The sequence below is a fragment of the Ranitomeya imitator genome, chromosome 6 (assembly GCF_032444005.1).
Source record: "Ranitomeya imitator isolate aRanImi1 chromosome 6, aRanImi1.pri, whole genome shotgun sequence".
Lineage (NCBI taxonomy): Eukaryota > Metazoa > Chordata > Amphibia > Anura > Dendrobatidae > Ranitomeya > Ranitomeya imitator.
In genome coordinates this window covers 80,209,338-80,234,280 of record NC_091287.1, presented here as the reverse complement: position 1 = coordinate 80,234,280, position 24,943 = coordinate 80,209,338, and the positions used below count along the sequence as shown (strand labels likewise).

Here is a 24,943-nt window from a genome sequence, read left to right as displayed (position 1 = left end):
GTTTTTTTCTGATCAGGGTTTCATGTTTGGAAGATCAGGAGAAGTTCTCACCATGCGTCTAAGGCATTTGGCATTCAAAGCAATGTTGCGTCAGGTTAGTGTCAACATGAAGGTTCAATATCTTCTTCTGTACGGGTTATAATATCAATATTTTTTTTTACTTGCTAGGAAATATCCTGGTTTGATGACAAGAAAAATACCACAGGAGCTTTAACAACCAGACTCTCTACTGATGCTTCTCAGATTCAAACTGTACGTAACAATCAGGTTTCTACATTTTGCTTTCTTTTTAGTTTGCAATCAACTCTGCACATTTTACACTCTGGATTAAAAATGTCATAAATTACAGGGATTAACCAAAGGCAATAACTAAGAATTAAGACTTGGACTATACTTTTAGCACCTTACTTGTTTCAAATCACCAAAATGGAAAAAAATTTTGAGATTCACCGATGAATTCTTCTACTTAACATATATCTTGATATATCTTGGTAAATAAATGAGCTGACCCCCAACGTTTTATGTGCATAACACAATGTTGTAGCTGTTTTTGTTCCTACTATAGTAAGATTACAGGAACACCAGTGAGGCCAAATCATCCCCTTCACGACATGCGCCTTATATATACGGCGCAAGTCGGAAGCAGGTGTATGGAGGGGTTCACCCGGCAGGCGATGGCTGTGAATTACAACCAAGACCTGTCGCTAACAATCGCAGGTGGAGTGGAGCTGTAGCAAGGAGCTGCTGTTAACCTGCTGACGAGCACACTTGTACTTACTTGTGACAGCCGGGGATCAACTGATGGCCACCATTACTGTCATGACGGAACTCCTTTAAATCCCTGCCTGTGGCAGAGCTTCAAAGGAGACTGCTATATGAAGCAAAGCTGAGGTTGCCCCTGAGGGGGCTAACAAAATCCGTAAAAATTTAAACAAATGTTTTAAAAAATATGAAAAATATATAAAGTTCAAATCACCCTCTTTCCACCCAGTGAAAATAAAGATATTAAAAAAAATACACATATTTGGTATCGCTGCATTCAAAAAAGTCTGATCTATCAAAATATAAAAGCAATTAACCTGATCAGTAAACATCGTAAATAGAAAAAATTCAAGAATGCCAAAATTAAGTTTTTTGGGTCACCACAATTTCACAAAAAAATGCTGTAACAAGCAAATACAAATGTCACGAGTCTAGGAAAATGGAGACGCAACTCCCATAAAAAATGTTTAAAACGTATTATTTTAGTGGTGTAAAAAAAAAATCTGAAAACTGGACATGTTTTGTATCGCTGTAATCCTATTGATTAGGAGAATCATATTGCATGGCCATTTTTACTATAAATTGTACAGTGTGAAAAATATTCCAAAAAAAAAATGTCAGAATTGTGTTTTTTTCACAATTTCACTGCACTTTTTTTTCCCCCATTTTCGAGTGCACTATGTGGAACATTGAATGATGTAATTCAAAAGTAAAACTCTTCCCACAAAAAACAAGCTGTCATACGTCTATGAGGACGGAAAAATAAAAGAGTTATGGCTCTGGGAAAAAGGGGAGGGAAAAAATGGAAACGAAAATGGGCACGTCGTGAAGGGGGAGACTTGGCCCTCCAAATAACAAGCGCTCAGAGAAAAGAATACACACTTGTGAGCAAACCAATTTTGTTTATTTCTCTGTGAACATTTCTTCTTATACCATTTACAAACAATGTGGTTTCCATTTGGAAATCTCCCAAATATGTTATAAGACCTTCTATAATTTCACTGCACTTTTTTTCCCCATTTTCGAGTGCACTATGTGGAACACTGAATGATGTATTTCAAAAGTACAACTCTTCCCACAAAAAACAAGCTGTCATACGTCTATGAGGACGGAAAAATAAAAGAGTTATGGCTCTGGGAAAAAGGGGAGCAAAACAATTCTGTTTATTTCTCTGTGAACATTTCTTCTTATACCATTTACAAACAATGTGGTTCCCATTTGGAAATCTCCCTTGTGCCCCTCTCTGACAAATATGTTATAATAACTTTTATTTATCATGTACCCATAACACAGTTTTCTCAGAACCTCAGAACATTGCATATGAGATAAGAACATATTAGGCCAAGTATGAAACCTTGAATATGAAACTATAAGACTTGTTAATACTAAACAAAATGTAGAACAGAGAGGAAAAACATTCTATATCAACAATTACATCAGGCTATCTGAGCAGCAATGTCATGAGTCATGCAGGAACTGTATTTTATCTACCGCTGCTGATGACCACAGATAGAGTATGTGTCAACGATGAGGAACTGCTGTGGGTTTGACACTGCTTATTTATGCAGCGTCAACCCATAGAGGCCAGATGTTACATCATAGTGGATGGAATTTCTCGAAATCCCATGTCCACTATGCATGCATCTGCACCTGCGGACCACCCGTGGAGACTGACATGCGGCGCGTCTTTCAAGACCACAGCATGTCAGTTTCTCTTGCGGAGACCCTGGTCTCCACAACAAAAATGGCCTCAATAGAACGTATTGAATGCAGTAAATTCGCATGGTTCAGTGAACACTTTAATAGAATGCAGCACTTTGGACGCAGCGAACATACTAGTTCAGGATTGTGGGAACATACCATATTGTGCCTATCATGTATACTGTACATACAGTATATTAATACTGTGATCGGTGAAAGATCTATGACATCTCTGGAGAAGGAGGTTTCAAACGTGTGTTGTGACTTGATCACATCTGTTGCAAAGTACTTTAAAATGAATTTGTAAACTAAAAAAAGTATTTGCCAATTAAAAAATGTTTGGTTGTCTAACTGGAAGAGCGGGTATAGGGAGAAAATGAAATGACATTCTCCTTGCAGCTGCACGCTTACAGTCATTGGGGTGCTACTGGGGTCTGTAAGAATCTGTTCTTAGAATATATTGTAATCACTTCACATGTACCTTGACTAACAATACGGTCTGCACACTCGCTGTCGAGCAAGCTGTTTGTCAAAGAGCAGGGGAGTGATTATACTTTTGCTGACTGCCAGTAGCACCCTGATGACTTGTAGAGTGCAGCTGCAGGGAGACTACAGCTTATTTTCTCCCTGTAGCTGCCATTCCAGTTAGACAGTCAAACATGTTTGAAATGGCATCTACCTAAAGATTACCACAATATCTGCACATCTGCAGGTAAATACCCTTTTTTATAGCTGACAGAGTCCCTTTAAAGGGACTCTGTCAGCATAGTATGACTGTTCAAGCCAATTACAGGCCTTTGGTGCATAATTTAAATAATATAATAATTGATGCCATGCGTCATGTAACCTATAGGGTTCGTTGAGCTGGACTTTTTCTGATTTGTTGTCATTTAAATACACGTTCCCACCAGTTTGTTTTCCATCGTTCCTCGCCTTTCTTTGGCTCTATGAAATCAGAGCTGTCAATCAAAGAAGGGGGAAGGGTGGAAATTAAGGGAAAACAAGCAGGCGTGAAGGTGTATTTACATTTTTGTCCCTGCTGTGAAGCAACAAGAGCCTGCACTAGGCTTGAACAGTCGTTCTGTGCTGACATGGTCCCTTTAATCACCCTAGTTGTTTCTTATGCTAGGTAAACCCAAGCGGACAATACTAAATGTGGTCCGAGAATCTTTTTTTGTACAACCCTTTATTTTGTGTTCCTGGAACATGTAGCAATCACCGTATGAGGTCCAATGTTTGTGACTTTATTTGTGTATAGTAGCCAACATTCTAAGGGAGTGACAAATTAACATCGAAAGGCAGGAAATTAAACAATTGTAGCATGCAACATGCCTGGGTTCAGGTATTTTCTGATTTCCTTTATGTCTATAACATAATAGAAATTAGATTAACATATGTCCAATATTACAGGGGCACTTCAAAGATAATGCAACAACCAATCCCGTATATCATGCGTACAGGACAAGGAAGAAATCCCACAAAATATCCATAAAAACAATATTTTTATTAATCCAAATTTTAAAAAATACATAAAAAGCAAAATGCTGTTATAGGGGACGCTGAGCATAATATCAACAGAGTAGGGGTGAAAAATAATAATAGCAGTAAAATGAAGGATATATCAGGGAGATCATGGCTCAAATACTAATCTTTAATGGGTACATAGTTATGATGTTAATCAATGCATACGGTATCAGTACAAAAAAAGCTGCTAACGAGCAAACCCCTTCAAATAAAATAATCATTCCACAGGATAAATAATATTATGAATATGAACGTCAAGTTTATATGGGGATCCAGACAAAGATCACAAGTCAAGCAGGTATGTATACTATAAGCCACTGAATATGGTAAGACAGGAGCAGGCCAAAGGCAATAAGTGGGTTAATCCAAAGTCCCTATTGTACCAAGAGACTTAACCTAGCCATACAAAACCCAGCTAATAATATACAAGAAGGTAATTAACTGTGGAAATGGTGCTCCTCCAAGCGTCCCCTCACCCCGACGCGCGTTTTGCCGCCAGCTTCTTCCGGGGGCATTTTGCTTTCTATGCATTTTTTAAAATTTGGATGAATAAAAATATTGGTTTTATGGATAATTTGTGAGATCTCTTCCTTGTCCTGTATGCATAATATACGGGATTGGTTGTTGCAACATAACAGAAATGCTAAACTATTTTCTTATCTTGTCACATGTTTAGCCACTCCTTCACTGCAAATAAGAGATTGTATTGTATTGCAGTATTTTGGACAAGATGATATATAATGTTCATTTGTATTAAAGAGGATATTTCACTTAAATACCTTGTTAAACATCTGAGTTCTCCTGATTCTGCAGCTCTTTCCCATTTTGTGCTGAGTTGCTCCAGTGCAGAGATATTCACAGTTGTTTCTTCTTGGAGCACACTATGTGAATTCTCTACTTCGCAATCCAACTGGGCGTTTTTCAGGGTATTTTGTGGGGCAGTGTGTGTTTACCCCTCCCTCCCAAATGCTGCTTATCACAGCTCAGATAACACATTTGTCTTTATTACATTTTTCATATATTGGCTGTTATTTGGTTTCTTGAAGAATGTGAGTTACATTTATTTAATTTTTTTAGGCTACCGGATCCAGGCTTGGTTTAATTTCACAGAACTTTGCCAGTATGGGACTTTCCGTTATACTTGCTTTTATTTATGGCTGGGAGATGACTTTGATGGTTCTCGCTATGACTCCAGTCCTTGTATTTACTGGTCTACTAGAAACCCGAGCACTTACTGGCTTTGCTAATCGTGATAAAAAGGATCTTCAAGACGCTGGAAAGGTTGTTATAACTGTTCTTTTACCAATAGTGTGAAGGATTTCTCTGCTCTCTGTGCTAACTTCATTGCTCCATGCTAAAAATATTGGTTAAGTCCTACTAGTTCCACAACTACAATAACTTTGTTATAAAATGACGCCACCATTATAACAGAACTATAACTTCATTAACTGAGCACAGTGTTATACACATCTACTAAGTTTTTGAGGTCTTGTTCTAAAGTAGATGACATATCAGTGAACCCCTGTAGAAAACTGTTTGCACCGACTATAACCAACATAAGGCCATTTTTACATGACAGACATCAATGGTTCAGTGATGGACAGTTGGTCTCCTGACTCAAACTTAGCAGCCTCATGTGTGAGACTCTTGAGCATATATGAGACTCTTGAATTCAGGTCATGACATTGCAACCCATACACAGACCATGAATATCTGGCCTAAATACGTGTGTTCCACTTCCTTAAAGGGAACCAGTCAAGTTGTATACCTGTGGACAGCATGGTCTACGGAAGGAGAAGCTGAGCAGAAAGACGTATAGGTTGGTTGTAAAAGATTCAATATAACTTATATTTTATTCCTTGAAACCCCTGTTGCTTGTATGTATGAGTCCAATGGGCGTTCCTACTCAGTGATTGACAGCTGTATCTGCATGCACAGTGATACAGGGAAGACTTAATCAATGATTAGGACCGCCCATGGGGCTCATATGCAGACAAACACCCCTCAATGAATAAAAGGCAAGTTTTACGGAAACTTTTACCACAAAAATATATATTAATATAATCAGTTTCTCCTGCTCTATAACATACCGCTTGCAGATCAGATAACATTTTCACATGACAGGTTCCCATTAAATGTAAATCCTGTATTACATGATTTTTCAATATATTTTCTCCTCCATGTTTCAATTAATAGATTGCAACTGAAGCTGTAGACAATATTCGAACAGTTGTGTCCCTAACAAGAGAAAAAACATTTGAGAACCATTATACTGAAAGTCTACAGAAACCATACAGGTCTGATATCTCCAATCATTAAAGAATTTTATGCATTCTATCTATACTAAAAGTGTTACAAATATTGTCCCAGCTAAAAATAATGGAAAATAGTAAATTCAAATAATACTAAAATAATATATTAGCATAGCACTCACTTAGATAAAAGAAATGCAGCACAAATTTGTGGATGAAATCAGGTGTTACGTGAACATGCAGAGAGTTGTAAAACATGTTTGGACTTATTAATAAATTGCAGGTTTGGTCATTTTTATTATATCAATAGTATTTTGAAGCCAAAATTGGGCTGAGATACTTAGGAAAAAAGTATTCATTTTCCTATTATAATTTTTTTTCTACAGATTGTGAAGCAAAGGTTTTATTATTTAACTTGATTCATCGTTGGGACTTTAACTAATCCAAGCAATGTGAATAAAACGACTATAAATGTAAAAAAATTTAGTTTCATATCGCTTATTAACTTTTCCTGCATTCCGCACTCCCGACCAGCGACTGTGCAGTGAACGGTAATAATGCTTCAAACCAATGAGCGCTGGAAAAGAAAGGGAGAAAAAATTATTAAAAAAAAAAAGAAAAATTCAGACATAACCTCTCCATAAAAATGACCAGCTACTGTATGTAATTACTTAGGAAAGTGACAGATCCTAATATAGAGCTCTACATATTTATCTCTACTACCAATCAGGGTCGGCTCATTTCTTCTTGTCTTTCTACTACGATACCATTAATGCATCGCATCTTTTTTCTTTTCATCTCACTGTGTAGGAATGCACAAAAAAAGGCCCAGATATATGGGATTTGCTTTGCATGCAGTCAGTCTTTTATATATTTTGCCTATGCAGCAAGTTACCGCTTTGGAGCTTATTTAATAAATGTGGGAAGGATGAATGTGGAAGAAGTGATGCTGTAAGTATCAACATGTACGATAATGTGAATTGTCTAGTGGTTTGATGCCATAATTCTTGATTTTAGTCTTCTTAGGAGCATGGTCATGAGATGGCGGTCAGGTCATGTAGCCGGGGTCCTGGGAGTCAGGAGTTTGCCAACAACCTAAGCTGCCAATGTATGTAGATATAAGGATAGGGCACCAAACTAAATATTTCTGCCTATTAAAGTTCTAAGGGGTAACATTTCTCCTTGTGGAGAGTGGCAAGCTGCACAAGAAGAAACGTTGCCCCTTACATCCCAGTCCAGAGCCTCTCACCCAGCCAAATCAGATCTCATACTTTGCGCCGATGAGGGGCAACATGCTGAAACACAGTGTCTGTAAATTGAGATTCTGCTTTGGCTTTTATCCCAAGTCATACTACAAGACTCATTAAAGTTTATGTTATCATTTAGGATCACTACTTCCAATAGGTGGTGCTGGAGTTCTAGTCCTCTTCCTCTCTGAAGAGACAATTTGCATATCCCTGTTGAAGAAAATCCTAATCATGTGCTGTACTCCCTGATATCCAAAAATACTGGGGCAAATGTGTAAAAGAAAAATGACCTTTGTCGTTGCACATAACCCCGAATCAACGGGCAGTTTAATTTCATATTCCGCTCTTTTAAAATGAAAGCGATTGATATGGTAGGATATATATGACATTTTGATCACTTCTTATTGCGTTATTTTTGAGGATGTGCTGTCACAAGTAAACTGCAAAACTGGCATTTTGATTTTTTTCTCATAATGGTGTTTATCGTTCAGGTTAATTAATGTAATATTTTGATAGCTCAGACTTTTCCGTTTGCGGCTATACTACATATTTTTATTTTTTTTACTTTTTTTATTTTTGATTTGCGAAAAGGTGGGTGATTCAAATTTTTGTATACGTTATTTTATATTCCCTTTCAGGGACGGATATCTAAAGTCATCTGATTGCTTCTACTGTATATTGCCATACTATAGCATTGCATTATGTAGTAAAAATCATGATCTTCTATGAACACCATCCGCAGACTTGATAGAAATATGTTATGGCAGCCCCCTGGCTACCATGGGCAACTCACTGGCACTCTGCTATTGCTTTGCTGAGGTGTGTGATGAGTGTGAGGAACTGTTCTCTGGAAATCCCACTGTTCCATTTAAGTGGTTAACAACTACAAGCAGAGCTCAGCGTTTTCACTGCTGTTACAAACTCAGTTTCCTTCAGGAACATTATTTCTCAGGAAAGGGTCAAAGGAGCTCTCTGAATATTGAGGGTCTGCTGTTAGGACAGACCATCAAAACAGATTGGTGGACTTGTGAACCTCGGAATCTCGGTACACTGTAATTCATTTCTATGAAAGATCTGCATGGCTTGTCAGAAGGGTTTGAATGGTCAGTAGTGCCACCTACTCGATATTTACCTTGTGCAATCTACTCGTATGCTGTTTACTTAATAGCAAAGGGCAGGCTGCACTATACAATTCTGTAGTTTACTTCAGTGGGATAGCATTGCCATACCCAGTCATGCTACTACTATAGTGTGAAGGTAGACGGCACAAAGTAAATATTGAAAAGGATGCAGCATTTGCACAAGTTCCATTGCCCCTTCAAATATCTGATGGAGGTGAGTGCCAAGAAATGGAACTTCAATGATCTAATATTGATGACCTGTGCTAAGGATAAGTAGCCATTCTGATCCTAAGAAATCATTTTAACAGGGGAATATTCAGGTTAAGTGCATAGTGCAGCATAACAAGTAAATGTAGCCCTACTTTACAGCTGTTTGGAGAAATGTTACCCCACACTTCATGCAAAAATTTTCACCTGTAGCAATCCCCCTTTTTTAGACCCCTCCACAACTCTTCCACTCCCATTTATAATTCTTCCATGCCTCCTTCAGCCTTTTCCACTTCCACTCCATTACATTCTCCGGTTTTGGGGAGGATTTGATATGTGCCTAGAAGATCTGCAAACTCTTCCGAGAGTACGGGCTCATACTCAATGGTACAAGAGTAATGTCAAGTTTAAGCATTAATGATCAAGCCCTTGTTATCTAGTGACCTTTTAAGGAAATAAAAATCTGCTTCAGATTTCTAGAAGAAAAAATGGTCCAGAATGGTTGCCTAATGAGCAAGGTAAGTATTTACAAAAATGTACATGTCCTCCCTAAGAGAAATCTGTCACCACCACCCCAAACCATTTGAAAGAGCTACGTGCACCTAAAGATTGGAGTAATATCCTTATATCCTTACATGGCCAGTCTGTTCCTCCTGTACTGAGAAATCATTGCTTGAATGGATATGAAAATAATGCTGAAGAACTATGGTAGATCTGAAGCCTCTCTCGCTCCAGTGATATTCTCCTCCCTGCGACGTCTCCTCCTCCAGGGAATGATGTGAGAGGTCAGGAGAGTTAGAAGTCCCCACTGCACTTGTAGCTCATTAGTATAAAATATCAACTACCAGAAAGGTTAGGATTTCATTAGCATTAAGGCACCTTTACTAACATTCCACTGGCGTGGGATATAAAATCCTGATAATAGGTTCTCCTTTAAGTGGTTCAATGAGCAAATGCTTTGACATAGAAGTTTTAAATCTGTTCAGGAGTGATATCAAGTTTGACTTAGCTACTTAAATGTATGTCTGAACTGAGGAAAAAACAAATGAGCAAATGCCTTGCAGTAAATAAATAAAAAGTAATAGTAATAGTACACGTTAATAATATAAGGAACCTAGTTGACGCTATTTTTATCAAAAAGGTGTAAAAGTCATCCAACCACAAGGTGTACACAATCAGGATGGTCCCTAACTCTTGCAGTTTATCTCCCTACGTGCCAGCAGGCCTCACAATAGACTAGGGCAAAGAAGGACCCAAACCTGAGTGTTTCAACGCCTGCCTACGGTAAGCTATATAGACGGAATGCACAGCCCAAAAAGGGAGAACCACATCCTTGTATGTACAAAGTACAAGAAACTAAAGCAAAACCCAAGAAATAGGCAGGCACATTTCTTTGGTTTTGTTTAAATGTACAGTATTTACAGTGCCTACAAGTAGTATTCAACCCCCTGCAGATTTAGCAGGTTTAATAAGATGCAAATAAGTTAGAGCCTTCAAACTTCAAACAAGAGCAGGGTTTATTAACAGATGCATAAATCTTACAAACCAAAAAGTTTTGTTGCTCAGTTAAATTTTTATAAATTTTAAACATAAAAGTGTGGGTCAATTATTATTCAACCCCTAGGTTTAATATTTTGTGGAATAACCTTTGTTTGCAATTACAGCTAATAATCGTCTTTTATAAGACCTGATCAGGCCGGCACAGGTCTCTGGAGTTATCTTGGCCCACTCCTCCATGCAGATCTTCTCCAAGTTATCTAGGTTCTTTGGGTGTCTCATGTGGACTTTAATCTTGAGCTCCTTCCACAAGTTTTCAATTGGGTTAAGGTCAGGAGACTGACTAGGCCACTGCAACACCTTGATTTTTTGCCTCTTGAACCAGGCCTTGGTTTTCTTGGCTGTGTGCTTTGGGTCGTTGTCTTGTTGGAAGATGAAATGATGACCCATCTTAAGATCCTTGATGGAGGAGCGGAGGTTCTTGGCCAAAATCTCCAGGTAGGCCGTGCTATCCATCTTTCCATGGATGCGGACCAGATGGCCAGGCCCCTTGGCTGAGAAACAGCCCCACAGCATGATGCTGCCACCACCATGCTTGACTGTAGGGATGGTATTCTTGGGGTCGTATGCAGTGCCATCCAGTCTCCAAACGTCACGTGTGTGGTTGGCACCAAAGATCTCGATCTTGGTCTCATCAGACCAGGGAACCTTGAACCAGTCAGTCTCAGAGTCCTCCAAGTGATCATGAGCAAACTGTAGACGAGCCTTGACATGACGCTTTGAAAGTAAAGGTACCTTACGGGCTCGTCTGGAACGGAGACCATTGCGGTGGAGTACGTTACTTATGGTATTGACTGAAACCAATGTCCCCACTGCCATGAGATCTTCCCGGAGCTCCTTCCTTGTTGTCCTTGGGTTAGCCTTGACTCTTCGGACAAGCCTGGCCTCGGCACGGGAGGAAACTTTCAAAGGCTGTCCAGGCCGTGGAAGGCTAACAGTAGTTCCATAAGCCTTCCACTTCCGGATGATGCTCCCAACAGTGGAGACAGGTAGGCCCAACTCCTTGGAAAGGGTTTTGTACCCCTTGCCAGCCTTGTGACCCTCCACGATCTTGTCTCTGATGGCCTTGGAATGCTCCTTTGTCTTTCCCACGTTGACCATGTATGAGTGCTGTTCACAAGTTTGGGGAGGGTCTTAAATAGTCAGAAAAGGCTGGAAAAAGAGATAATTAATCCAAACATGTGAAGCTCATTGTTCTTTGTGCCTGAACTACTTCTTAATACTTTAGGGGAACCAAACAGAATTCTGGTGGGTTGAGGGGTTGAATAATAAATGACCCTCTGAAAAGACTTTTCCCAATTTAAAAAAAAAATAAACAAAGAAATAACATTCTTTTTTGCTGCAGTGCATTTCACACTTCCAGGCTGATCTACAGTCCAAATGTCACAATGCCAAGTTAATTCCAAATGTGTAAACCTGCTAAATCTGCAGGGGGTTGAATACTACTTGTAGGCACTGTATTCCCTATCTTAACTTGTCAAAAAGACTCTATAAAACATGTCTGGGAATATACTTAGCACCACTCCAGTGTGTTTTTATTGCAGTACTGGAGTGGTGCTACTAATATAATTTCTTCAGCTCTTCTCAATGTTGCTCAGGTACCATGGTGCTTTCTTGTGACTGCAACTTCTTAGTGACCGGAAGTCAAAGGTAATGGTCACAAACTCTCAATTAAAGTCTATGAGAGCTAGAACAACAGTCTCATAGACTTGCATTGAAAAGTGACGTCTGGGTTGCTCCAGCAAACACTGGTGCAATCTGACAGGTCATAAACTGCTGGAGACCGACAGGAGTGGCACCGATAAGAGATGAAGATGGTTATGCATAAGATTTGGGGCAGGGACTTAACATTAGTAGCACCACTCCAGAGTACAAAATACTGAATTGGTGCTATAAATATTACAATATACAGTCGAACCCTTAATGCTTTGTTGTTTTGTCTTCTTGAACAGTGTATTCATCATTTTAACCTATGGAGCCGTCGCAGTAGGCCAAACATTATCATTTGCTCCTGACTATGCCAAAGCCAAATCTGCAGCCTCCCATCTTTTCGCTTTGTTTGATAGAGAACCAGCTATTGACAGCTACAGTTTACAAGGAAAAAAACCAGTAAGCATTTATTAGAAAATAAATTACATGATTACATTTGCTTGATTGCTTGTTATCTATCAGATGAGAAAGGCTGATGATAAGCTCTAAGCTAGTCCAGCGAAAAATATGTGAATTTTTCATTATTGCTTTTACACCCTTTTGTAGTTGTTTTTTTTGTGATTTTTTTGTTTGCTTCATATTAATCTTTCCATCTGTGCCTTTTTTAGTAAATTTTACATTCAGATTTTAATTTTTTTTTACCTGATTCATTATTTATAACGTTTCGTAAGGACACGACATTTGTTACAAATGTACTCAAGTCTCCATTTCTGGAGTGATAGCTGTACACCTGCGTTTTTTTTTATTTTGCACAAAATTCATGAACTATCCATGAACATTTTTTTTATAAATTTAGTACTGAAAATGTCAGCAAATTCAACAGGACAAATAAAGAAAATGACAAATTGAGTCCATAGTCTCTAGCCGGCTTTTGAAAGTATCCATGCTTTGAAACATTGCAGGCTAATTCATTCCGCGCGTGGTTTGAACAGCATGAATCTATTGACAGGTTTCCTTTAAGGTATTTGTTTCTTTCTTTTTTACTTACTTTAGGATAATTTGCTAGGAAATTTAGAGCTACAACAGATATCGTTCCATTATCCATCTCGTCCGGATGTGCCTGTATTACAAGAGCTATCTGTTAATATACACAGTGGGCAAACTGTGGCATTTGTGGGCAGCAGTGGATGTGGGAAAAGCACATCTGTCCAACTCTTGCAGAGGTTCTATGACCCTTGTCAAGGAGCTTTGGTAAGATTAGTTTGCAAAAATATCTACGTCATAAGTTACAAAGTTACAGTAGTCAAATATGCTGGATTTTTATGTTTAAGTGATAAAAAAATCACATTAAGGGTTTTTCGACTAAAAACAAATATGATCAGTGGATGGGATAGCTGGGATAAAAGCCAATCTTGGGGTTCCAAAGTTTTGGGGTTCCAAAGTTAAAGGGGTTATATGGAACTATTAAAAACTAACAAGCAGATAGTTGCCAACTTCCTGGCCAATGTGGGCACAAAGTGGTCACTGACCGCTCCTGCCTGTGAATCAGCTGCTCAACATCAACACAGTAGCTCTTCTTCTTCCAGGCTGCCCTGTTGATAGAGTGTGACTGTCGACATCATGCTAATTGACAGCTGGCTCCCTGTAGTTAGGCAGCATGACATAGGCAGTTACGCCCCATCAATAAAGCAGAGTGGAAGAGAAGCTGTTGCTCTGTCAAAGTAACATCAACAAAAGCTGCTGAATTTCTGACAGGAGCGGTCCATGGCTGCTCTGGGCTGGTAGATATCGATGCCGGACAAAACATTGCAGGTAGGTAGCAAATACCTGGTTCTTAGCTTTTAGGCCCATAGTAAAAAGTCTTTAATACACATGCATGACCTGATCTTTATTCGTAGTTTATGAGTGTGGTGGTCCCACATGTGCACAACCACTCGCAATAGACCCATGGAAGTACACGAAGCATGCGTAGTATCTCTTCTTTCACAAAAGGGACTTTGGGACCTTCATTTTAAATAATGGTGGAGTGGAGGCACCAACAATGAGATTCCCAGTAATCACCTATCATGTGGATAGGTGTTAAATCTATTTAGTGGTAATATCACTTTAATCTTTTAATGACTACAAGGCAATCATGATCTGAATTGTATGCATCTTCTGTGGATTTTTTTAGTTGTTCGATAACACTAACATAAAAGATTTCAATGTGCAATGGCTTCGATCGCAAATTGGAATTGTGTCCCAAGAGCCAATGCTATTTGACTGTAGTATTGCGGAGAACATTGCCTATGGGGACAACACCCGGGAAGTGCCTTTGGAGGAAATACAGCGTGCTGCGAGAGCTGCAAATATCCATTCATTCATAGAAGAGCTGCCAGAGGTAAAAACCCCAATGACTGTGATCATAATAATGAAAAATATTTCTCCTTCACATGTAATTCTTAACAGGAGCAAATCTTGCTTGAGATATATGGACATGTTAGCTGTTTTTCATGCTTTTATAGGGGATTATAGCTTTCCACGCATTTATCTGTTGTCTCTCATCTATCATATCATGTCTTCATTAAGTTTTCCAAAATGCTTGCTACCCATAGAAATATAACACATCAGTTGGAGGTAAAGGCACTCAGCTCTCTGGGGGACAGAAGCAGAGAATCGCTATTGCCCGAGCACTTATCCGTTCTCCAAAAATTCTGCTGCTTGATGAAGCCACCTCAGCGCTGGATAATGAAAGCGAAAAGGTAAAATTTACTTATAATTCCATTCCCTTTTTACAAGTATACAAATAGTACAGTTACTATGACTATTTATCAGAAGTTGTTACAGGTGAATTAAAGAAGTACTCCTATTAAAATTGTTATCCTCTTAATATATTGTAGTCATCATATTATATAGCACTGTGTACTTACAATTGCTCATTTTGACTTTCTACCCAGATAATTTTTCTCTTTTCCATTAGGTCTATGACATCACAAGATTAAAAATGGATTAGCTGAATCCTTCTAAGCTCTATGTAGAAACAGGAGGTCTATTTTCCCTGCATGACTGATAAGTCACTGCAAAGGTCCCTGGTTTAGGGGAGGATGGAGCAGCTGGGTCAGGAGTTGAAGAGGGGGATGATAAATTAAGGGACAAGAGACTTCCTGTTTCAATGATGATTGCAATATATTAAGAGGATAAAAATTTTGATGGGTGGAATGCTTCATTAATATAGATTAATGTATGTGGTTCAAGGCCTGCCTGAAAATGAATGGATCGTCTGAGTTGACAATGGACGTGATGCAGGTTACTCTTGAGTTTACAGTCAAAGGGATTCTCTGGATTGATATGTGGACTTGACTGCAGGGAATCGTCAGTTCACCTCCACAAGTTGGACAAAGCAACTTGTAGATTGGTTGAAGACTTCAATTTACAGTACAGCGTAGAAGAAAACACAAATTTGGTATTTATACTGGCATGGGTCAGGGCAGACAGAGCTCCATCAGAGATGATGGACAGGGAGAGGTTAGGGAAGGCAGGGATGTATAAAGGCAAGGTAACGAACAAGCCAAATATGAAAATGCTATGTTCAGGAATGTTTAGAACTTTGTTGTTCTTCTATGCCTCTTCTGTTTTTCGAGTTTACACAAATTGACTCTTTGTTTGCTGATGTCAACCATCTTATGATTCTCAATAAATAAAACATTGAAAACAAAACAAGAACTTTGTTGCTCAGGTCCAGAGCAATGGAGGGGGGTCCCTTGTAAGCCTGAATTCACAATGTCATTTTTACATTGTTTTTGCAACACTTTTTCAGGTAAACTCCACGTGGAATCTGCCTGAAAAAGACAATGTATCAACATTCAGTACCTTTTAAGTGGACTTTTCAGCCCAAAGAAATCTTAATATGAACATACCCTAACTGTTGTTCCTTATTACTGTAATTCTATTAATTAAACCCAAAATTTGCTCTTGTAATCCAGGTTGTACAACAAGCACTTGATCAAGCCAGGAAAGGAAGGACTTGCATCATGATCGCACATAGGCTATCTACAGTCCAGAATGCAGATGTTATAGTTGTCATGAAGAATGGAAGAGTAATAGAAATAGGAACTCACCAGGAGCTTCTCACTAAGCGAGGGGCATATTTCCAACTAGTAAACGCACAAGCTATAATTTAGATGAAATGCTCTGAACTGCTGAAAAACAACATAAATCTGAAGCCTTAAAACCTAAAAGTTTGCTTAGATGCTGCTAGAAAACAAGCCAATGGGCATTCCAAAAAAACCTTTTTATTTAAGCTTTACCTAACTCCTCTGTGTAACATATAAGTGGACTAGAGGTAGATTTTATAATGTATGCACTAATAAACAAGCCACATCTATTATTATTTTTTTATCTAATGCTTAGAATTGAAGAACATAATGTTATATGTGTTATTTTTGTACAGTTTCACATTATACTTGCTTGCTCAAAATGTTAGTTGCATTAAATTATATTTAAAAAATAAAAATAACATGAACATGCATTTTTGTGACTTTAGATGATCAAATGGTAAAAAATACTTTAATGTTAAACAAAAAACTGCGATTTGAACCACGTCTACATGAACATACAACACACATGCCTTTCTACATGCATTTTTCATATTGTTTTTGTAAATCTTTAAAGGCAAAAATGTCTCAAAAGCATTATATATATTTATGTGTATATTTATGGATATGTAAATATGCATGGATGCATGCGCGGTCGGAAAATGCTGACCGTCGGCAGCAAAAAACGTTACATGTAACGTTTTTTGCTCCCGGCGGACCGCCACAACACGGCGCAACCGTCGCACTACGGTTGCGACGTATGTCAATTCGTCACAATGCATCGCTAATGTTAGTCTATGGGGCAAAAACGCATCCTGCAGACAACTTTGAAGGATGTGTTTTTTTCCCCTAAACGACGCATTGCGACGTATTGAAAAAAAACGCTAGGGTGAAAGTAGCCTAAGACATTAAACTACACAGTGTGAGCTGTAAGACAAGATATTTTGTCACACATACTGTATCAATTATATTAAATGCTGAGGTCAGTAGTGATCTAGGTGTTAGTCACTGGGTGGTGGCTCTCCTTGTTAGCTCATTACCATGCCACCACCTGTGTGATCTGATCTCTTTACTATGGCTGCTGAGGCTCTAACAAAGGCCTCACTGATCTTCCAACAGCATGTGAGTATTGAGGTCTAATATTTGGGAGACTCCAAGTATCCCTCATCGGATGATGTCAGGAGAGATACATTTCTAGCATATCTGATTTCAGACTATCAATCCTTTGGTTCTTCAAATGATAAGGGACAGCATGGTGGCTCACTGTTGCATTGATGCTCTGGGGTACTTGGGTCAACAAAGGACAGCTTCTGTGTTGTGGCTATGGTTGGGCCGAGCAGACTGTTACGACCAACCGTGGCGCATGTGGATTTGTGGACCCTCTGTACCACAAGGCCGGGCCTACTCAGGAAGGGGCATAACTAAGTGGCCACCTTGTTCACTGGAGTCTCTAGTGGTGATGTCAAGCTCTTGGGCAGAACCTGGTACTGCAGCTGCAGACCCCAGGAGTCAGGTACGCTGACACTACTTTAGGGCTTAGTTCAAACATGCTTGTCTAGGATTCAGAATCAGAGGATAATGTTCATGCACGGGAATCAGGGAACTTTGGGAAGAGGACTGACCACTAGGAGACCAGAGAACAATGTTCAGGCACTTGCCGCTCCAGGACCAGAGGATAGGGTTCAGACACTGGCTGCTCCAGGAACATGGGACAAGGTTCACGTCCTGGCCACTCCAGGACCAGGGGATGAGGTTCCTAGGACCAGTGGAGAACATTCAGGCTCTGGTCACACCCGGGGCCAGGGAACTTCACAACTCACTAGCAGCATACCTTACTACTAATGATTGACTGCATTGCTTGGTGACTTCCTAGGGAAGATGGAGTCTTTTATACAAGATGTTGGCTGGGAGACATCTTGCAGGTGTACTACTTATGGTAAATGCTGTTCAGCTACAAGCTGAGAGTATTTAGCATAATGCATGCGCTACCCCTTAAAGAAAAAGGAAGAGAGGACTACAGCGTGCGCACACAGTCCAGGAAGTGACAGGAAAACAGGAAAATGCCAGGGAACATGCCGCAGGGCTGGGGCGGTCAGTAAGCCAGCATCCCTGCATGGAGGGGAAAGGGGACACAATGCAGGGGTGCTGGCACAGCAGCATTACAATCTGCAAAAAGTTTATACTGTATGTTCTCACTGTATTGGCATGAGATTCCATTTTCCTCATGCTCCAAAAACATAATGAATTTAGATTGTGAACCCCAATAGTGACAGCGATGATGATGATTTCTGTAAAGCGCTGTTACAAATGTCCATCAGTGATGTGACCGCTCTCCAAACCATCCAGATTGTCATAGGACATGGACATTAATGGATTATCGTGGGAGAGGTGAGTATAACTTTGTTTTGTTATTTTCATTTTTGGTGACTAAATGGGTAAAAGAAGGTTGGGGAGTTTTTATTTTAAAAAGTAGATCTGTGTGTTTATTTAAATTAAAGTACTTTACTTTGTCTCTATCTTTATTACATTTGACTATGGGGTTAGTAATGGGGGTGTCTCATAGACGTCTCTCCTTTGCTAACCCATGGGCTTGATGTCAGCGAACATAAAAAAGCTGACATCAATCCCACAACTATTACCCCATTCACCAAAGCACCAGGGCAAGTGGGAAGAATTGGCGTGTCTTATGGGTGTGCCATTTCTGTGGTAGCTGAGGGCTGATGTTTTTAGCCTGGGAAGGGGCTAACATCCATGGCCCTTTCCTTGGCTATTAATATCAGCCTGCAGCTGTTTTGTTTAGCCTTTACTGATTAGTAATTATAGGCGTGACCCCACATCGTTTTTTGGGTGTTGTCCCCTATAATAACCAGTAAAGGGAACCTTTATGGCTATTGGCCCCTTCACAGAATATAACATCAGCCCCCAGCCTTTGGCCTTCCCTCATCTGGTTATGAAAATTACGGGGGACCCCATGCTATTTTTTTATTTAATTATTTATTTTTTTAAAAGTACAGAAAAATCAGCATGCAAAGCACTGATTTGAAATCACACTGAGATATTTCTATCTGTCTGTCTATCTTTCTATTTTTCTATCATTTATGATGTTACTCATCGCTATCTATCTCTGTGTTTGAATATCCTTGATACATATAGCTCTGTAATTTCTATTCTGCATTTAATTCCATATGTGGCACACTGACACGGACAACACACGGATGTCGCACGGACTGCACACGGATGTCACACACGTACACACAGATGTCACATGGACAGGGAACATTAATTTTACCACTACTGGTTTTTCCAGTACATGAATCACTAGGACGTGTGAAGGAGGCCTTACACAGAGGAGATTTGAACATTGATGAGCTGAAGGAGAACACAGGAGGAGAGGGAGGTGCTCCTCTCACCAAAGTGCCATTTTTAATGGAAATATGTTACCTGAAAATGACCTACAGTCTAAATCAGGTTTTTCTGCAAAAATGTATGTTTTTTTTAACATTTTTTATATTTTTTTTTAGAAATGCAGTCTCATTATCTGTACTGACAAGATTACAATGAGAATTAATACTTTCATATATAGTAGCTAACTAATAATCCACCATGTTCAGTAGGTGATGGTCACATCTCGTCTCCTCCATCTCCTGACATGATGACCTTTCCCCAAATTAGACCATGCCTAGAAATCTCCCTTATATGTCAATGAGTCAGAGCCTGGTCCACCTATTTCCACCATGTACATGTGGCTGCTAGAAAAGTACAGGAAATATAAGACTAATATTAGGCCTAATTGACAGGGTGAAAATTTCAAGATTTCTGATTTCATTTTTTACCTAAATAGCGATATGAAAAAACATATATAACCTAAATGGTTAAAAAAAACTTTTAAACTAAAATTCTGATTTAGATAGTAGGCCATTTTCTGGTGATAAATTCTTTTTAAGCTTGTAACCACTTACCATTATTTCTAGGCCATCTAACAATCTGCATGCCAAAGATATCCATAGAGAGGGAAAACAGCCAATAACATAATATTAAAGCGTGTTATGTAAAATACAGACCTTATGAAACAACACATGTAGTCTGTAGCGTACTCAGAGCACAGTTGTATTCTGAGCAGTCATGGCAGACAGGCTGTGATGAATCATTGTGCATTAGTCCCGGCTTGTCCTTACACAACCTCGGCAATGCTTACAGTAAGAAACTATGCATGACTCATTTTCCTAATCTGAAAAAACAAACAGGAAATTGTGCAGGGGACACAATGGACATACGTCACTACTCCATCCAAGAAGAGCTTTCAAAGTCTCTGGGAAGAAGAACATTATGCTATCCTACGTACAAGTTTGTAAATATAGGTTTGGGTTGATCGTATTTTTTGAATCAATCTTGTACAAATGTTGAAATAATCACATGTAGATTTGGTAGGTTTTCATTACAAACTTTTAGAAATTCAGTTGCTGCTGTTTTAGCATGTGTCGGGCACAAAGAAAACATCATTCTGTTTTTCGGATCCACAACTGGGGCTGGAGGCCATCATGAATTTGTTCATTATTCAGTCCATTCACTCGAGGAGAGAGGGTATTCTAGAAGCTGAAGTGGGAAATCCAATAGACAAGAGGTGAAAAACTGCATCAATGAGCCAAGGAGAGTGTGATCAGAAGCTGACAATTAAATTATTGGGAAATTGTAGGTGCTTTAGTGCAGTGAGGCTGGAAGAGTCTCAGCTGAAGAGGAACCAGAGTGGTCCTAGGAAAACAATTGCAGCATGCATGATTTGCCTTCAAAAATCAGATGGCACTCACCCATTCATACAGCTGTGCTCGAAAGTTTACGTACTCTGGCAGAATTTTTGTTTCCTAGCCTTTTTTTTAGAGAATATGAATGATAACACCAAAACTTTTTCTCCACTCATGGTTAGTGGTTGGATGAAGCCATTGTGATGCAGTGACCCCTGTGGCAGCTAGGGGGCGCTGTGTGTGCTCCTTGGGAAGTGCATGGAGGCATATCTATTGTGATAATCGTGGTGAAACAGTGACTGGCAGAATTGTGAGTGGCGATATGTGTCGCAGAGGGAGTCGGCGTGGTAAGTCTGATGCAATGTTGTTGTTCTGGGACCTGTAGTCCCTCAAGAGTGTGTATATGTATGGTGTAGTTGTAAGGGAGACTTACTAGGCTAGCTGTGTGAGCTGGGCGGGACAAACTAGCCACACATCCACACTCCCACCCAGGGGAGTGGTTAAGGGTATATAATGTGACCAGGGTGTGGGTCATATGTTCCTGTGTGGTTCCAGTGGAAGGTCCTGGAGAGCCTATGTGTTTGATCTCCTGGGAGTAGGAATCCTGAAGAGCACATGGTGGGGCTTTGGACCTGGTGGCCTGGGGTGTTGAACAGAGGTCCTGAATAGCACCTGGACAGGTCACATGATTGTGTGTTGGGAGGCCCTGGGAGTAGGACCGTATCCCTGAATAGCACACTGAACAACCTGTGTTGGATTTCCTGGGAGTTGGAGTCCTGAGGAGCACATGGTGGGGCTTTGGACTTGCTAGTGGCCTGGGGTGTTGGTCTGACATCCTGAGTAGCATCTGGACAGGTCATATGCCTGGGGTATTGGACTGACGTCCTGAATAGCTCCTGGACAGGTTATATGCCTGGGGTGTTGGACGAGGTCCTGAATAGTACCTGGACAGGTCATATGCCTGGGGTGTTGGATGAGGTCCTCAATAGTACCCGGATAGGTCACATGTGCAGTTCATGTGAGGAGGAGATGTCAGTGGGAGGTCCTGGGAGTAGGACCGGATCCTTGAATAGCGCACAGAAAGACTATGATTCTGGATGGTCTATGTGGGGGAAGCTACCGTCCTTCGGTCGGTCTGGACTGACTAGGATATGCCACCCAGGCAAGTTGGTGTTCCCTGTGAGGCAGCTTTCCCGGAGGAGTGGACTGACAAGGAGTAAGCAGGTGGAGCAGGAGTTCCAGTCATGTACCTATACAGACTGTTGGTGCTTGTGATGTTCCATGAACTGTGTGGTCTCCCACAGTGACTGAACGGAGTGAGGTTTGGCGTGTTTAGAGACCGCAACCCAGTGTTATATGCGCTGTATGTGACTTGGGACAAAGCCGTAAATGAAGTGTTTAAGACAAAGCTGCAAGTTAATATCACCAGTCGGTGCCTATTGTGTTTGATGAAATGTATAATGTGAACTGTGCATAGCCCGCTTTATGACATTTTAATAAAACGTATAGACTGTGTTTAATTGAAAAATCGTGCCTGACTACGTTAATCCAGTGCCAAGCGAGTGTCCCCCTATACACTTAGTGAGAGCAATCTTAAACCATTTATTGTCAAACTACTGTTTTCTCTTTTTAAATCATAATGACAACCCAAAACATGCAAATGACCCTGATCCAAAGTTCACATACCCTGGTGATTTTGGCCTGATGACATGCACAGAAGTTGACACAAATGGGTTTGAATGGCTACTAAAGGTAACATCCTCACCTGTGACCTGTCTGTTTGTAATCAGTGTGTGTGCATAAAAACTGACTGAGTTTCTGGGATCAAGACAGACTCTTGCATCTTTCATCCAGCCACTGATGTTTCTGGATTGTGATTCATGAGGAAAGCAAAAGAATTGTCAATGGATCTACGAGCAAAAGAATTGTCAATGGATCTACGAGAAAAGGTAGTTGAACTGTATAAAACAGGAAAGAGATACAAAAAGATATCCAAGGAATTGATAATGCCAGTCAGCAGCGTTCAAACTGTGATTAACAAATGGAAAATCTGTAAAAACAAAACCACGGTCAGGTAGACCAACAAAAATGACGTCCACTACTGCCAGGTAAATTGTTTGAGATGCAAAAATAAAACACAAAGAGACACAGAAACACAGGACTCTCTGAAAACTAGCGGTGTGGCTGTTTCAAGATGCACAATAAGGAGGCACTTGAAGAAAAATGGGCTGCATGGTCCAGTCGCCAGAAAAAATGCCATTACTGCACAAATGCCACAAAGTATCTCCCCTACAACACGCAAAACAGCACAGAGACAAGCCTCAAAACTTCTGGAACAATGTAATTTGTAGTTAGGGTTGAGCGACCTTCACTTTTATAGGATCGGGTCGGGTTTCACGAAACCCGACTTTTGGAAAAGTCGGGTCGAGTGAAATCGGCCGATCCTATAAAAAAGTCGGGGTCGGGGTCGGCCGAAACTCGAAACCCAATGCAGTGCATTGGGTTTCCATGGTTCCCAGGGTCTAAAGGAGCGGAAACTCTCCTTCAGGCCCTGGGATCCATATTTAAGTGTAAAATATAGAATTAAAATAAAAAATATCCTTATACTTACCCTCTGACGCGCCCTGGTACTAACCGGGAACCTTCCTTCCTTAGAATCAGCCTTCCAGGACCTTCGGTGACGTCGCGGGTGACGTCGCGGCTTGTGATTGGCCGCGCGGCCGCCCATGTGACCGCTCGCGCGGCCAATCACAAGCCGCGACGTCACCCGCGACGTCACCGAAGGTCCTGGAAGGGCTGATTCTTAGGAAGGAAGGCTGTCGGAAGGAAGCAGGGCGCTTCCGAGGGTGAGTATATTCCTATTAGGTATATACTCACCCTCGGAAGCGCCCTGCTTCCTTCCGACAGCCTTCCTTCCTAAGAATCAGCCCTTCCAGGACCTTCGGTGACGTCGCGGGTGACGTCGCGGCTTGTGATTGGCCGCGCGAGCGGTCACATGGGCGGCCGCGCGGCCAATCACAAGCCGCAACGTCACCGCGACGTCACGGCAAGGTCCTAGAAGCGCGGATTCGAAGGAGGAAGGCTGCCGGTTAGTACCAGGGCGCGTCAGAGGGTAAGTATTGCAATATTTTTTATTTTAATTCTATATTTTACACTTTAATCTGAATTCCGATACCAATTCCCGATATCTTAAACATATCGGGAATCGGGATCGGAATTCCGATTCCAGATTCAAAAGATCGCCGACTTCATGGCCGACCCCCCACTGGGGTCGGGTCGGGTTTCATGAAACCCGACCTTGCCAAAAGTCGGCGACTTTTGAACAATTTCGACCCGTTTCGCTCAACCCTATTTGTAGTGATTAGATTAAAACTTTTTGGCCACAACCATAAACGTTACTTTTAGAGAGAGGTCAAGACGTGAGCACTGAGCTACAAAGGCACAGAAAACTTGGTTAAAGTTGATGGAAGGATGAATGCAGCTTATAATCAGCAAATACTGGAGGTAAATTTGCTCTCAGCAGCCTGGAAGCTGCACATGAGACGTACTTGGACGTTCCAACATGACAACAATCCAAAACACAAGGCCAAGTCGACCTGTCATTGGCTACAGCAGAACAAAGTGAAGGTTCTGGAGTGGCCATCTCAGTCTCTTGACCTCAATATCATTGAGCCACTGTGGGGAGATCTCAAGCATGCAGTCCATGTTAGACAGCCCAGGAATTTACAGGTACTGGAGGCTTTCTGCAAGAAGAGTGGGCAACTTTATCATCTGTGAAAATAAATAACTTCATCCACAACTACCACAAAAGACTTCAAGCTGTCATTGATGTTAGAGGGGGCAATACACGGGATTAAGAAATGGGGTATGTGAACTTTTTATCAGGGTCATTTGGATGGTTTGCGTTGTAATTATGATTTAAAAAGAGAAAATGCAAAAATTGATGATAAATGGCTTCACCCAACCACTAACCATGAGTGGAGAAAAAGTTTTGGTGTTATCATTCATATTCTCTGAAAAAAGGTCAAGAAAGCAAAAATTCTGCTGGGGTACGTAAATTTTTGAACACACTTGTATCTATAGGTGCGTGAAAAATGCCAGACCGCACTC

The 24,943-nt window shown here is 40.5% G+C and overlaps 1 protein-coding gene across 1 annotated transcript in view; it reads left to right on the top strand.

Moving 5' to 3' along the window:
- Positions 1-16,528, top strand: part of LOC138641968 (ATP-binding cassette sub-family B member 5-like) — a 189,792-nt gene extending 173,264 nt beyond the window's left edge. Inside the window, exons 19-28 of the mRNA XM_069729813.1 lie at positions 17-94; positions 169-252; positions 5,065-5,268; positions 6,184-6,284; positions 7,050-7,190; positions 12,324-12,480; positions 13,075-13,272; positions 14,195-14,401; positions 14,616-14,762; positions 15,984-16,528. Of these exons, the coding sequence (XP_069585914.1) occupies positions 17-94; positions 169-252; positions 5,065-5,268; positions 6,184-6,284; positions 7,050-7,190; positions 12,324-12,480; positions 13,075-13,272; positions 14,195-14,401; positions 14,616-14,762; positions 15,984-16,181 (1,515 nt within the window). The 3' untranslated portion in view covers positions 16,182-16,528. The remainder of the gene's footprint in view (positions 1-16; positions 95-168; positions 253-5,064; positions 5,269-6,183; positions 6,285-7,049; positions 7,191-12,323; positions 12,481-13,074; positions 13,273-14,194; positions 14,402-14,615; positions 14,763-15,983) is intronic.
- The last annotated feature ends 8,415 nt before the right edge of the window (positions 16,529-24,943 follow it).